The sequence below is a fragment of the Poecilia reticulata genome, chromosome 15, assembly GCF_904066995.2.
Source record: "Poecilia reticulata chromosome 15, P_reticulata-male-v2, whole genome shotgun sequence".
Classification (NCBI taxonomy): Eukaryota; Metazoa; Chordata; class Actinopteri; order Cyprinodontiformes; family Poeciliidae; genus Poecilia; species Poecilia reticulata.
In genome coordinates, this window is record NC_088844.1 from 25,965,936 (window position 1) to 25,981,081 (window position 15,146).

Below are 15,146 nucleotides of genomic sequence, written 5' to 3' on the forward strand. Positions count from 1 at the left end.
TTTCCTACTGCATGGAAACACTGGAGCAGCTGAGTTACCCAAACTGTAACTTTTCTTTTTTAATAAATAGTGCAAGCTGGCTGAGACGGCTGTTTAAGGGATTCATTGCTGCCTAACTCTTAAAATATGTGATCTTTAATGCAAAACGTAGCAGAAATTAATAATGCGGGTGGGTTAGCAAATCATTAAACTCTGGGCCGGCCCTGCCTGGCAGAGCTTGATTTGTAGCAGTGTGAAGGCGAATAAGAGCCAAGTCTCTAATCTTTTTCCCGTTAACACTTTAACTGGATCAGGCAGGGCTTAAGAAACAGCGAAGCAAAACTGTGGCTGGACGCAAACAGCAGAACATGTATCTGCAATATAATGCCATGTTTGTAAAATAATATTGCTTATGGATGAGGGTAAAAAACCTAAAATGTTTGTCTGGCTCTCTGATCTGGGTTCTGCCTCACTGGTGGCAGGCTGACACCAGCTTACCTCCCTTGGCTCAGATACAAGCGAATACATCTGTTAGTCTCTGCTCCATGACATGTACTTGAACTTTATGAAGCACTAGAAAGTGCAGCCCAGTTAATACTATTAAAAATTAATAATAGAGGGGAGAACTCTGTTGGTAAACTGAAGGGGAATTACTGAATCTAGATTGAATAAAATAACCACAACACAGGGAGTAAACACAAGGGAGAATTGTAATTCACTACAGAGTCTAAGTCAGCTACTGTGAGACATTAAGAGAAACCTCAAGCATCTTGAAGAGAGATTTGGCAGCGTCATTTTCTCTTGGGAAAGTTGACATTTGCGCGACATGAAAAACGCCTGTCCGTCTCCTCAGCGTGCGTCCAACCACAGCATGATTAATCTGGATCTGGGCGCTCGGCGGCGGGTTTGCGCCCCCTGCTGACTGGAGAGCGTCACTGCGCCCTCAAAGCTTTCTGTCCGGCAAAGATGTTTCACTACCTACAGGAATCCTGGCACGTCGTTTGTAGGCTTTCCTGATGTAGTGAAGTGTCTTTTAGGTACCTACTGCACTAACTGGAAATTTAATCACTTTAATTATGAATAGGGCTTTTTGGTAACTTCTGGTAAGTTATTCTAGTTAATTAGAGCGGAAATATAACCAGCCAAATAAACTGCTATACTTTAAGAAAACAACTAAGAAGTAAGCTTTTACATTTTGCATATTGTTGACCCAGAATGGTCAACAATATGCAAAAGCCCCAAAACAACAACAAATGCTACAACGCAACAACAAAAGTTACAAAGCAACAACAAATGCTACAATGCAAGAACAAAAGCCTCACTGCAACAACAAAATCTACAGTGCAACAGCAAAAGCACCAATACAACACCAAAAAAGTCACAATGCAACAGCAAAAAGCACAACTCAACCGCGTAGAGCACAATGTATCAGGAAAATCCACAATGAGAACTCAAAAATCACAACAACAACAAAAATTCCAACTCAACAGCAAAACCCACAATGTAACAGGAAAGGTCACGAGAGAAGTTAAACTTCAACTGTGGGGTGTCAAATGTGCCAAAAGTATTTTATATTAATGCACTGAACATGTTCACTAACTATAAGTTACCATTTGGGTATATCTATGTAACTGGCAGTAGTGCTTGGGCTGGTCCTTAAGTCTAATCTATTAGGTTAATATTAGGGTTAAATGTTTAAGTTTGGGTAAAAAAACAACAAAAGAAAAGTCAACATTTGTTCAGTTTTGAAATTGAGATGTTGTAATATTACAACACTGAGTCACTGCATCTGCATCACCAGAGATTTCCCAAGCAAAACATTGCACTTTAAAAATACAGTAGAGAATGATGCAATTTGGGAGCATGAGAGGGAGAATCTGTTTTCAAAATTAATCTTTTTCACAGTTTGCTAAAACTATTTACAATTTTTAAATTAGTTTTCTTATCAGACACAGAAAAAGCATCATAGTTCATATCCTAAAATTTTTGCTTGCTTGTTAGCTTAACAATGAAACTAAAAAGTTGCTGAACAGAGACAAACGTGAAGATAGCACATTTCTACTTCAAATTCTTTTTTTTGTGTGTGAAATGTTGACTGAGCTTTATTTAAAAGCTTTAAAACTGCACTCATTTTAAAGAATTTCAGTAGTAACAGCTTCCCCTCCCAATATGGCGGAGATGTTGACGTGTCTTTCAGACGGTTATTTAGCAATTCTGATGTTTTTAGTTAAAACAGAAACATAATATCACTTGATTTCAGGGCAGTCCCGAATTAATGTGGTTTTACTTGATTTATTAAATTGCTAAACCTCTTCGGTTAAATATTTACTAGTACATTTAACTTTTTGCAGTTTGAAACGTTGCAAGAGTTGACTGTTGGAGGAGGGAAAGTGTCTCGCTTCCGTTTCGAAATCTTCGATCGTTGTTGACCAATCAAAAATGAGCTGTCGTGTCCATAACACGGTACGGGAAGCTGCTTGGTCCATTATAGTTCTCAGCGCTTACCGTCGCTAACAGGAAAGCGAAGAAACAACACCTTAGCGGTTTGCAGCGGCCACACCGACTACTTGAAAGTGAGGATTTGAGTTGGCTGTTTGTATTCACTGCGGCTGAGTAGATGCTGATTTTGTTTAGCGGGATTTTTTTGTCGGGAAATAAATAATTTGGCTAGTAAATGTGCGTGTTAGCTAACGGTAACGTTTGTTTACCCTTCCGTTGAGCATTTTACTGTAACCACATGTAAACAGGGCAGAGCTGAAGTCCGTTTTTGTTTATGTTTATCACGATGAACAGTTATTACTAATCTTAGCCAGTTTTTTTTTTTGTCAACAGGAGAGAAACGGGTTTAGTTACATGGATTTACTGAGGAATATGTATTTTTCTCCCTTGCAGGATGAGGCGTCGTGCACAGTGGGGGGGTCTGATCCTCTTCCTGTCCTGCTCTGTCCTGTGTGCTCACTCTCAGTTGTCTCCACACCAGCAGCAGCCTCCTCCTGTAGTGGGAGGCTCAGCTCAGATAACTCGCCTTGACAGAAACATGGTGCAAGACAAAGAGTGAGCAACACCTCTGAAGTCCAGACACATCGCCCAGCTCACTGGATGATGGGCCAGTTTCTGATTTTTCTCTTTCCTCTCTGCTCTCAGCCACATCATGGAGCACTTGGAAGGGGTCATCGACAAACCTGAGAAAGACATGACGCCCCAGGAGCTTCAGCTGCATTATTTTAAGATGCACGACTACGATGGGAACAACCTGCTGGACGGCCTGGAGTTGGCCACAGCGATTACACATGTACACAAAGAGGTAGGTGTATAAATAAATTGGGGGCTGAACAAAACAAAGCTACTATAATTTTAGACATTTGTCTGATTAGCAGTATAAATTATGTTGATCAATGATTCATGCAGTTAATACATTCAAGGTGGTTTAAATTTGCAGTGTGCATTATTGCGTTTTAATTAAAAGTATTTAGAAAAACATGTTGTTTTTTTTGTAATGTAGTTTTTTATTGATTCCCAAGGAAGCCAATTTTACAAAACACAAAATCTTACCTAGTACTTTTTGTCTAGTTTCTAGTGCAAATATCTTAGTAGACTTGAAATAAGACAAAACTGGCTTACAGTACAAGTAACATTTCTGCAAGACATAAACTTATATTTGTTAAAAAGTACTAGTTCCATTGGCAGATTATTTAACTTATAGCAAGATATTTATACATTTAATATAAAAAACACCTTTGGATGTGAACACTTAAGAAGTTTTCTGCCAAAACGTTTCAAGTGGCATCATTTTAACTTCCTCTGGTTCATATTTATTAAAGGAATGCTGTGATATTGTACTTTTAGGCAATTAAACGTTTATTTTCTTACTTAAAATAGGAATTAAATTATTTGTCATCTTGAATTCCTAATATTGCATTAAAAAGGCTCAAATGGCTCAATAACAAATGTCTAGAATGTGCCAATTTTTAAAAATCTGATTAATAATCAGTAGATTTACCAGTTAGGAGTTTGACCCCGGAGTCAAAACGTCAGATCTGAGCCCTTCTGTCTGACGACTGATCAGTTCTTTAAAGGAAAGTCGCCTGAAATTTCTCCAAAATGATGCAAGATTAAAACAATTTTATAAATCTGTATCGAGTACTTAACTTTTCTGTCCCGATATAAAAAAAATGAAATGAATGTTTCCTGTTCTGAATCGCAGGAGAGAGGGGAGAACAGCCAGCCAATGAAGGAGGAGGAGCTCATCGCGCTAATCGACGAGGTCCTGAAGGACGACGACAAAAACAACGACGGGTACATCGACTATGCAGAGTTTGCCAAATCGCTGGAGTAGATCGCCTCGCTGTTTCTTCGTTTCCAATCCTGGAGGAGAATCCTGAATGAGGGGAGAGGCGGCAAGCTGCGCCGTCTTTCACGGAAATCATCTTTGTAATTTACAAAGCTTGTGACAGTTCTTTCCTACCAGATGGAATGTAATTCCACCGAATTACAAAACGGTAGCCTTTGTACCCTGTTTTTGTAGATTGTGCCATTTTTAAAGGGTCAGTTTAGCCAAATTATTTTTTTATTCAGACGTTAGCGGCCTCTGCGCTACGTGTTTTCTACCAAAAGTACGCCAGCCAGCCACTGTACTGGAGTAAACAAACTGATGAAGTAGTTTGGTTGGACTGACCCAACGGACCAGTTCATTTCAAACTCATACGCACTATTTTAAATTAAATTCAACACACCAGCTGTTTGAGTCTCAACGTTTAGGACCAAAATGATTCCTTGTGAAGATAATTGGGTAAATATGTCATTCTCACGACAACAGATTAGATTAGATCATCAGAGAATGAAGGGTAAACCTTGTTTAAATGACGAGCAGGTTAGTAGCGCCCCCTTCTGGTCAGCCGGAGGACGCACGGCTCTTCATCAGTCGCAATAGGAATGTAAAGCAGAGCTGCATCAGATTCTGCAACGCTGAATAAGCTAGACTGGAAGCACACTGGCAGACTCTTCTGCAGGCTGGAGTTTCAGGAAAGCACTTGAATGCAACACGATTCCTTCAGATGTTAGCTGCCTTTTTTAAAACGCTCAGTTCACACGCATCAGGTCGGGTTTGTTCAGTCCATCTGCGTTTGCTTCATATGGATGGATTTGTTTTTTTTTTTTTTTGATTGTTTGTTTTTACCAACCAGTGTTGATTCTTCAATCGGCTCTGATTGTGGAGAGAAATGACGTAAAGGTCAGGAAATGTAGCTCTGGAATGTGAAAAGAAAAGGGTTCTCTCTGTTACTTTAAGGTAAATTATGTTTGGTTCTGGTAGATTAAACTCATGAAATCAAATTCATTCTCTGCTCTGCTTGTTTTTTTTGTGTGTGTGATTTTTATTTGAATTTTTGGGGCTCCTTCAAACTTCTACGGAAAACAAGCGTGCACACACCTCCAAATTGCACATAAGTTGAGCTGTGCTTGTTGCTATTTAATTGCAAATTTATCTACCAAAGAAAAACTTTTAGTGATGATAATAGAAAAAGTTCAAGGCGGTAACTAATTGATTTTCTAATTTGATTTTAAATTCTAGATCTAATGTGTAATTGGCTTACAGGGGTCCGTGAAAACAAAGATTTGTTACATTTATTTTGGCATAAATGTAACAAAAACAACCTTCTCACCATAAGTCTGCTGCACGATATGCAAAAACTGTTTAAATGAAATTATTTATGTATTTGTTAGCAGGATATCAATGATTGTGCAGCTTTTAAAGTAAAAAATCTGTTTCTTTGTCTGAAAAATGTTTTCTTCTGCACAGAGGAATGTCAGATTTACCGTCGAATGGCGAACGCTGAAACTCCTCCGACAACTCTTCTATAACAAAAAATGAAATAACGAAAAACGACGGCATTTTAGATCATGCAGATCTCAAAATGACCACTAGATGGCAGTAGCTTCCCCAGACGTTCATAACTCATGAATCAGAAAATCTTGCTTTCAAATAAAGATGTATTTATAGTTTTTGTTCTGGCTTTATTTAGGAAAAATCGACATGTACAACAAGTGGGCTACGAAGGAGCAAAATTGGAGCCATAAATTTTATCCAAAATAAAAACATTTCAAATTGAAAAATTATTTTGAAACTAGAAACTTGAAATAGTTTAGATTTTTTTTCAGTTTCACATCCTTTATTTTACATTTTTGTTTCCGACTGAAAAATTCTTTTGAAACCAAAAAAAGTGATTTGAGTCTGAAATTTTTTTAAAAAACAAAAAAAAGTTTGAATCTGAAAAAAATAATTTTTTAACATTTGTTTCAGTTGCATATCATTGTTTTCAGCTTTAAAACTTTTTTCGGTTTCAAAATAATTTTTCAGTTTCCTAATATTTTTCCTTTCAAATTTTTTTTCCAAACTGAAATTATTTTTGGAACTAAAACAAAAATTATTTGAAATGGAAAATCTTTTTTGAGTGAATAAAAAGATTTGAAACTGAAAAGAACTTTGAATCTGAAAAATAGTTTTGAACATTTTAGCTTCAATTTTTTTCAGTTGAAATATATATTTTTAAGTTTCGAATACTTTTTCAGTACCAAAATAGTTTTTCACTTTCAATTCTTTTGCTTTTGAACTTAATTATTTTGAAACTGAAAAAATGATTTGAAACTGAGGAAAAAAATGTAACTAAAAAAAAATAATTTAAGTTATTCTCCCCCTTCTACCTCCTAATTTTGAAACTTTTTTCAGCTTCAAAGTTTCAGAACTTTTTATTTTCAGTTTCAAAATAATTTTTCATTTTTAATAATTAAAAATATATATATTTATGGCCCCAATGTAGCTCCGTAGTCTCCCCGTCCCTTCCTAGCTCCAGGGGGAGGCCGTCTCCAGCGGCTGCATGGAGCCCAGGGAGAACATGGGTGACGGCAGGTTGGTTCTCAGCGAGCCGTACCAGTCGTCGTGCTGCCGCTGGGGCGCGGGCTGTGGCGGGCTGCTGGGGCACGGACAGCGGCTGACTTGGGCTTGGTGGCGGGAGTACGGCCCGGGCGGCAGCATGGAGGACAGGTGGGGGATGTGGGCTAACGGCTGGGGGTAGTACTGTCGAGGCATGCCGGCCATCAGCGTCCTGTGGCCCGTCATCACACCCACCGGGAAGACTTTCTGGGAAGCCCGCTCATGTTTGCGCTGTTTGGCTCTTCTGTTCTGGAACCACACCTGCCGAAACAAGACAACAGTAGCTGCGTTTTCGTTAACCATCTGCGCAAATTTAAATTACGAAAATAAATTAGCTTAATGGAAACACGCCAATTTTGAAATAACACGTCATGTCACATGGGTCACGTGATCAACAGCCGGATGTTACTACTGGCAAAAACGACGAAGAAGACCACAGGAAGTAGTAAGAGGATGATGGTTTGTTTTTTGTTTTCGGACCGATCACAGCATTTAACAGTTAATAATAATAATTTTTAAAAATCGTGTACTACAATTTCTCCAAAACGGTGTATAAAAACTTACAAAATGTGAATTTTGTACCCTAAGATTTAGTATTTCCTTATCTGTAAAACTTGTACTCTAAAGTATGACTTCACAAGATGCTGAACATTTCTCTTTTTAATTTTTTGTGTTGGAATTCTCATGCAACTACTACTTCATTCTTCTGATATTATCACTGTGTTCTGGTAATATGCTTTTATTCTCGTATTATTTTGACTCTGTTGTCGTATTACTTTATTTAATATAATAAATTTATTCTTGTAATTAGCAAAAGAAATGATTTTTTGGCCATAATATGTCGTAGTAGATTATTAAGCTCAAAAATATAGAAGCTGTAACACAAGCCAGTTAAACAAGATGGCCGACACTTTGAACTATGGAAACCCAAAGAGTGCATTGGTAAACGTTGTCCAATTGATAAAATCGATTGCTACGGACCTGTGGACCAAACGATGCTGCACCTGAACTCAGAGATGAATTTGTTGAATAAATTCAGGCTCTTTCTAAGTCCCACCTGTATGCGAGCCTCGTTGAGTTTGGTGATGCGCGCCAGCTCCTCCCTGCAGTAGATGTCCGGGTACTGGTTCTGCTGAAAAGCCAGCTCCAGCTGTTCCAGCTGTTTGTGGCTGAAGGTGGTGCGGTGGCGCCTCCTGGCGGGAGACGGGTAGGCTTTGCCCCCCCTGCTGATGCCGGCGGCCATGGAGGTCTCTGACGTCGCTGCTTTCCTGCCGGGCTCACCTATATCTGCTTTCATAAGCAAAGGAGACTGAGGCTTTGCCTGGAAAAGACCTTCATTTTTACTGGAGACAATTCTCCAGCTCCAATTTCTTGACTTCCTTGGCGAATAAGGAACAAAAAAAAAACACAACAACCTTCAGTTGTATGAGTGCAAATCACCAAAAAGGAGGGATTAGAGTGACTCGGCAACCTGAGAGGCGCGGAGATTTGGCCGCCTAAAGACAAGCTCGTGAGAAAAAGATACCAGAAACTGGAGGATTTGACCAAGATTATGTCCACAATCACTGATGAAGGGGCCAATCTGTGGAAATGGGGGAGTGAGGCGTCCGTTCACATCACTGCTTCTGTTGCTTAGTCTAACATTTAGGTTGTTTTTTCAAAATATATTCACTAATTTTTCATTTTTAAGAACGAAACCCAACACAAAAGAAGAAGAAAGTTACATATTCTCATCATTTTATAGTGGACAAGAGTTTCCATATGCATCCAAAGATGTCAGTCTTGCATTCCAAAATAAGCTTCCTCCACCCATAAATAGTAGACGACTTATTGGATATAAAATATTCTTTCAAGCATAAAAGGTTAGAATAACATACAATTTAGACTTAATGTTTACATTTTAATTGGACAACAGTAGAAAACTACTGGTAGCAACAAAATGAGAGTGTATTTCTGGAAAAAAGTGCCAGTATTTCTCTTAAAGTAACTGCAATTCAATGTCCTTACCAAAAACTGATCGAATTACGACCTAAAATAGCTGAAAACGTTGATAATTTCTACAAATGAATCAGTTGGAACCAACAGTTTACACTCTTAATTTAGCTGAACGCTTACAAACTAATGAGTTATTTCCATAAAATGGTGACAGTGAACCGGAACTTTCACATTTAGGGTCAAACCAGTTGTTGTTAGTAGCACATTTATTTGCTTTTTCGACCAACCTGCGCTGGAGCTCACTGTAGCCATGTCAGAGTAAAGTTCTGCAAAGTCCTGGTGGCTCCTTGGTGTCGCACCTGCAGCCTTTACCTGGGCCATCGCTGCAGCTCTGCATCCCAGCAGAGACGCTCAGTCAAAATTAAAGTCCTGCGTCCCTCCCATCTCGCTTCCTTCACTCGGCCTGTGGGAGCCAATAGGAACTGGGAACCAGCATCACTGGAATGAAAGAAACCAGTTACTTAAGAGTTACTCTTTTAGAAAAAACATACATTATTCTGGGAGTAGTTTTACTTTATTCTGCTTTTTGAGCAACATTACTCTGAAAAAACACTTCAGAATAAAACCCAGAGAATCTTTAACCAAACAGAAGCACACAATTTATGTCAGAGTGAGACTTCTTGTTTGCATAAACAAGCTTTGTTGTATTTTCTATCTCGTGGTCATTTTAAGGGCAACCAAATATACAGGAAACAGTGAATATTGTCACTGCACTGCAGAAACACTAAATCTTACCATGTATTTTTTACAATAGTTTCTAGTCCAAATATCTTAGTACACTTTAAAAAAGACAAAACTAACTTACAAGTAACTTTTCAGCAGGATACAGGGGCTTTTAAAAATAAATAATTCCTTAATATTTATTAATGAAAATGTTCTAGTTTTACTTATTATTTAATTTATAATGTGGGAAAAATGTCTTGTTGTCAGGGGAATATGTACTTTAAAAAATAATAATATTGAGTTAAATCAAGCTCCATCTTGGTGAAAAGTTATTTGTAATTTAACTTCGTCTTATTTCAGGTGTACTAAAGTATTTTCATTTAGCAACTACCTTAAAAAAAACCTGATACGATGTTGTGTTTTAGCAGTGCGGATGTCTTTGTTTAATAGTGTTGGATCTGTTGGGTTTCTCTACACTTTTGGATAAAACTGACTTATTTTATAACCTGATGAAGACGGGTTTATTTTTACAGTGACTCAAACTAGTGCAGGTGAATTAAATCACTGGGTTTAAACTCATAATGCCAACATAATGACTTTATAATGAGTATATGGTCATCTTTTTCAAGGACTTCCACCATTTTAAACATTTGGTTTAAGGTAAGTCAGAGTCTTACATTTGAAAGAAGAAGACACACTGTGTGACCACCAGGTGGCGCTGCTCGGTCAGCTTGTGGCAACCAAATGAAAAGGCACATCTAGGAAATGTGTCCAATCCATTATTTTGGAAGAGGATGTGAGGCGGTGAGTGTGAAGAGTCATGACAGGGCTGCAGAGCGGCAGCTGGTGCTCAGCATGAAGCATTTCACCATGTAATGCACTGGCAGCACAAACTTCTCCACGTGTGCGGCCCTTTAAATTGTTTTTGCTTTTGCTTTCTAGTCACCTGAATGTTTTCATATCAAAGAATCTGAATAGAAAAGATAACCTGAGTAAATACAGGAAGTAGTTTCCATATTATGATTAAGGATGAAATGATTAATCGGATTAATTGCGATTAATCAATTACTGAAATAATCAACTAATTAACAAAAAATCTTATTAAGTATTTTTGGTCTAATTCCTAGAGCAAATATGTTAGCACACTTGAAAAAGACAAAACTAACTTACAAGAACATTTCAGCAAGATATAAAAGTTTAAGAAAATAATTTCTTAATGTTGATGAAAAACTTGTTCCAAATGTCGTATTATACGTGAAATAATCTTCCAGTGGAACAAGCATTCTTTCATCAATTTTAAGGAATTATTTACTTAAAACAAGCTCCTACATTTTAATGAAAAGTTACTTGTGAGTTAGTTTTTCCTTATTTGAAGTGTACTACGATACAATGTTTGACAAACCAGACCAAAATTACTTGGTAAGATTTTGTGTTTTTACAGTGTAGCAATTGATTAATCGTTATCTACTCAAAAAAAAGCCTCTTGCTAAAAAACCCCAACATATTTAGAGCAGCAATGAAGTCAAAACTGTACAAACATATACAATATATACATATATATACATTTTGCATTCAAGATAAAAACATCTTTGTATGTTTAACCAAAACTACTCAACTTCACCTCGTACAAATTTACTAGAGAAATGTGACATTTTTGCATTTTAGTCAATAGGATGTATATATTTTTATTTAAAAAGGGAGTGGAATTATTTGTTTATTTGCATATTTTAATGTATTTATTATATTTCGTAGAAATGACTTAAGTGGATGAATGAACAATATGTTGAATGTGCCTTTTAGATGATTAATCGATCAATTGTAAGAATAATTGATACATTGATCGATTACTAAAACAATCAGTTTATTTGCATCTTTTAATGTATCTTTAATACTGTATAAAAAGGCTTTTGTGGTTTAATGAAAATTTTGTTGAATGTATAATTTTTAAAAACAATTGATTAATCATCAATATATATATAGATTAATTGCTAATTAATAAATTGCAACCCTAGGTGGCTTAGGCTCGCAAAAGGCTTATATGGTTAAATAAAAAAATCTGTTGAATGTTCCAGTTTTAAAATACAATAATCGCTCAATCGTCTGAATAATGACCGATTATTCAATTACTAAAACAATTATTAGTTTATTTGCATCTTTTAGTGTATTTTTAATATTGTATATAAAGGCTTATGCGGTTTAATAAAAAAATCTGTTGAATGTGCCATTTTTAAATTATGATTAATAGTCAGAATGATCGATTAATCGATCACTAAAATAGTCGTTAGTGGCAGTCCTGGTTGTATCTAAACTCTTGCTTCCTCTTTGGTTTTTCGTAGAACTCCAGAGGTCCGTGTGACTCACTGGGAGCAGAAATCAGACTCGAAACGTAGACAGGAAACGTGTCAGACAGCAGATTGCAGCTCTCCCTCGGACCAGAATCCTCGCCAGGGAAGTGAAACAGACAATACTCAGCGACTCAATGACCTATTGAGGTAGCGGCCCGCAGGAACGCCTGTTACATATTAATTCTCTGGTTGAAACGACAAATGACCCTTGAGACTGAACAAACGTCTTGAGAAAGTCCCTGCCTTGTTTTCTGGTTCTTTGCGGGCGAACATCTAATTTGATTCCTTGTGACAGCCTGTGAGGGCCAAGTCCTGTGTGTGTGTCGTCAAAGAGTCCCGGTCCTGCCTGCACTGTGAGTAATTGTGCGCACGCTGCTGCCAAGCTCGCTATGCGTCTTATATTCTGCTCACATGTTTCCTGTCCCAGACAACGACTCGACCACAATCCCCCAAACCCCTCAGACAATAAAAAGCCCAAGAAGACGGCATGACTATGGTTCTGTTTAGACTTCTGGGAGAATTAAAGCTCCAAAAACACACAAATAAATCAAACTTTTGAAGGTTTGAATTATACATAAAGGAAGAAAATCATCAATGCTTTTCATCTTTACACATTAAAATGTGTAGCGTGTGAATATACAACCCCAATCCCAATAAAGTTGAGTCATTGTGTAAAACATAAATGAAAACAGATTATGATCCTTTGCAAATCTTTTTCCACTTAGATTCAATTGAATTTACTACAATAATAAGATATTAATGCTCAAACTGATAAACTTTATTGTTTTTTTTTGCAAATATTCACTTATTTGGATTTTGCTGCTTGTGTCCCAGTGTTTCTGGGATGTGCTGCATCAGTTTGTAAATGAGTGAATGTTTGTAAAACTACATTTACGATTTTTGTTTAAACATTCTGTTGTTTGAAAAAGTTAATTTTTGTATTCTGTTTCTATTTATGTTTTACACAACGTTCCAACTTGATTGGAATTGGGAGTTTTAATAAGACCGTCTGATACTATTAAATAAATTGTAATAAACTTTAAGAGTTGAAGATGAACACAGAAGAAAGGTCAGGGAAAACATTATGGTGGGATTTAAAGCAGACGCAGTTTATTAAGCAACATTCATTTCAATTCTACTCCAGTTAAAGGGGAAGTATTATGCAAAATTCAAATTTTGCAGGATTTTTGGGTTTCTACTGCTTCTAAAAACAATCGAGGTGCTTAAAAAAACAGCCATCCAGCTGGTTTTTGGCAATAAGTTCATATTGTTTGGTGTCTGGAAAATTAACCGTTTCAAAAACTTCCGGAATGTAACGTCACAAATCAGCAGGAACTTCCCGTTACCTAGCAACTTGACCAAAGCCCAGTCCGTTACCTAGCAACTTGACCAAAGCCCAGTCCATTACCTAGCAACTTCACCAAAGCCCAGTCCGTTACCTAGCAACTTCACCAAAGTCCAGTCCGTTACCTAGCAACTTCACCAAAGCCCAGTCCGTTACCTACCAACTTCACCAAAGCCAAGTCTGTTACCTAGCAACTTCACCAAAGCCCAGTCCGTTACCTAGCAACTTCACCAAAGCCCAGTCCGTTACCTAGCAACTTCACCAAAGTCCAGTCCGTTACCTAGCAACTTCACCAAAGCCCAGTCCGTTACCTAGCAACTTCACCAAAGCCCAGTCCGTTACCTAGCAACTTCACCAAAGCCCAGTCCGTTACCTAGCAACTTCACCAAAGCCCAGTCCGTTACCTAGCAACTTCACCAAAGCCCAGTCCGTTACCTACCAACTTCACCAAAACCCAGTCTGTTACCTAGCAACTTCATCAAAGCCCACTCCGTTACCTAGCAACTTCACCAAAGCCCAGTCCGTTACCTAGCAACTTCACTAAAGTCCAGTCTGTTACCTAGCAACTTCACCAAAGCCCAGTCTGTTACCTAGCAACTTCACCAAAGCCCAGTCCGTTACCTAGCAACCCAAGCTGGGTTTGGTCAGCCGGTTTTACCGCTGCATGTGCTCTACAGTGGCTGCTGGAAAAGACAAGTGTTTTATTGTTGACTTACAATCCAGAAACCACTTCCTGCATTCTTGTTGGTTGTGCAGAAGGCTCCATTTCTGCTTTTCAAAGATGTACAGTTGTATAATTTGTAAATGTAGAGTTTGGGGGCGTGGCCAAAACTGCTTATTCGAGGCCGAATTGACCCGACTAGAATCTCCTTATCTAAGAATCATTTTGTGCAAAAAATGCAGTGAACGTGTTTTGTATAGACCTATCCCAACCAAGGTCACCATAATAAAACATTATTAATACCAACGGAAATTAAATGTCGTCCTAACTCATATAATCCAAGTAACTTCAAAGAGCCGTTGCAGACGGTGATGCTCTGGGAAGAAAGAATCTCCAGCAGCAGTCAGTCTAGCAACTAATCTATAAAGGCCTCTGTCCGAAGACAGTTGATGTCACGACATGCTGAGAGCTCAATTTTCAGGCAGGAGAGACAATATTTTACAGTTATATGTCCTAGATGACGCCATCAGGGGTTTGCCTCTTTAAATCTCTCTCTGGAAGAGATTGCAAAGCTAAGCAGAAAGATGTTGGAGTAGAGGAAGAGATGGTTTGAATTTCCTCCTTCTCTCTCAGCTTGTCACGGTTATTACATCTTAACAACTATCCGAACGTAAACAATACGAGTAAAAATCCTTCCCAAATAGGTGCCTATGCAAAAAAAGCACCTCTGTCCAGCAGGATGGGTTATTCATTGACATCTCTTAGGAAAGAGGAGTAAACATGCAGTGACACACGTTCAGACTTTATGACAATTCAGCATCAGATGTGTTACACTGATCTACTTCCTGTCATATTACCATAACCTACGATGCAGAAACCGGTAAAATATGAAAAATGTGACTCAGTGAGCCTGTGTGCACACATAAACACTGCGCAGAACCCAACGCCTGTTACAGTGTAAGGAAATAACATGCAAGTCATATTATCCTGGGTGCTCAGTTTCAGGGGTTGTGCATGCACACGTGCCCCGGTGCACACAGGCCTCTGCCTCTGAGTGGCTCCGGCTGGGCCCAGTATGGACACAGAGGAAATTCTTCCCTCCCATTTTCCCGGGACTGAACTGGGAGTGACCTGGTTGGCAGACAGACAGCCCCAATGGAAGGAATGTAACCCAACTCCCCCCACCAGCTCACCCTCCGCGCCCCATCCAGCCAGTAAGCTGGCCCAGCT

The 15,146-nt window shown here is 38.3% G+C and overlaps 3 protein-coding genes across 3 annotated transcripts in view; 1 reads left to right on the top strand and 2 right to left on the bottom strand.

Annotated features, from left to right (window-relative positions):
• Window positions 1–1,026, bottom strand: part of ttc7a (tetratricopeptide repeat domain 7A) — a 60,019-nt gene extending 58,993 nt beyond the window's left edge. Inside the window, exon 1 of the mRNA XM_008430398.3 lies at window positions 740–1,026. Coding sequence (XP_008428620.1) covers window positions 740–796 — 57 coding nt within the window. The 5' untranslated portion in view covers window positions 797–1,026. The remainder of the gene's footprint in view (window positions 1–739) is intronic.
• Window positions 1,027–2,429: 1,403 nt separating this feature from the next.
• Window positions 2,430–5,314, top strand: mcfd2 (multiple coagulation factor deficiency 2, ER cargo receptor complex subunit). Its single transcript, XM_008430401.3, has 4 exons — window positions 2,430–2,552; window positions 2,872–3,033; window positions 3,124–3,283; window positions 4,184–5,314. The coding sequence occupies exons 2-4, from the start codon at window positions 2,873–2,875 to the stop codon at window positions 4,313–4,315; spliced, it is 453 nt and encodes a 150-aa protein (XP_008428623.1). The 5' UTR covers window positions 2,430–2,552; window position 2,872; the 3' UTR covers window positions 4,316–5,314.
• A 437-nt stretch (window positions 5,315–5,751) lies between these two features.
• prop1 (PROP paired-like homeobox 1) lies at window positions 5,752–9,783 on the bottom strand. Its single transcript, XM_008430404.2, has 4 exons — window positions 9,708–9,783; window positions 9,130–9,340; window positions 7,965–8,194; window positions 5,752–7,168 (listed from the first exon to the last, which is right to left on the bottom strand). Exons 2-4 carry the CDS (start codon window positions 9,221–9,223, stop codon window positions 6,818–6,820), a joined length of 675 nt encoding a protein of 224 aa, XP_008428626.1. The 5' UTR covers window positions 9,224–9,340; window positions 9,708–9,783; the 3' UTR covers window positions 5,752–6,817.
• Between the last annotated feature and the right edge of the window lie 5,363 nt (window positions 9,784–15,146).

Bases quoted from the DNA above. Each gene is read 5' to 3' on its own strand.
- mcfd2 (XM_008430401.3), top strand. From the start codon at position 2,873: ATGAGGCGTCGTGCACAGTGGGGGGGTCTGATCCTCTTCCTGTCCTGC. The intron at 3,034-3,123 runs GTGAGCAACACC...CTCTGCTCTCAG, and splicing joins AACATGGTGCAAGACAAAGA to CCACATCATGGAGCACTTGG. The intron at 3,284-4,183 runs GTAGGTGTATAA...TCTGAATCGCAG, and splicing joins TTACACATGTACACAAAGAG to GAGAGAGGGGAGAACAGCCA.
- prop1 (XM_008430404.2), bottom strand. From the start codon at position 9,223: ATGGCCCAGGTAAAGGCTGCAGGTGCGACACCAAGGAGCCACCAGGAC. The intron at 8,195-9,129 runs GTTGGTCGAAAA...TTATGAAAGCAG, and splicing joins TACAGTGAGCTCCAGCGCAG to ATATAGGTGAGCCCGGCAGG. The intron at 7,169-7,964 runs GTGGGACTTAGA...TTGTTTCGGCAG, and splicing joins TCAACGAGGCTCGCATACAG to GTGTGGTTCCAGAACAGAAG.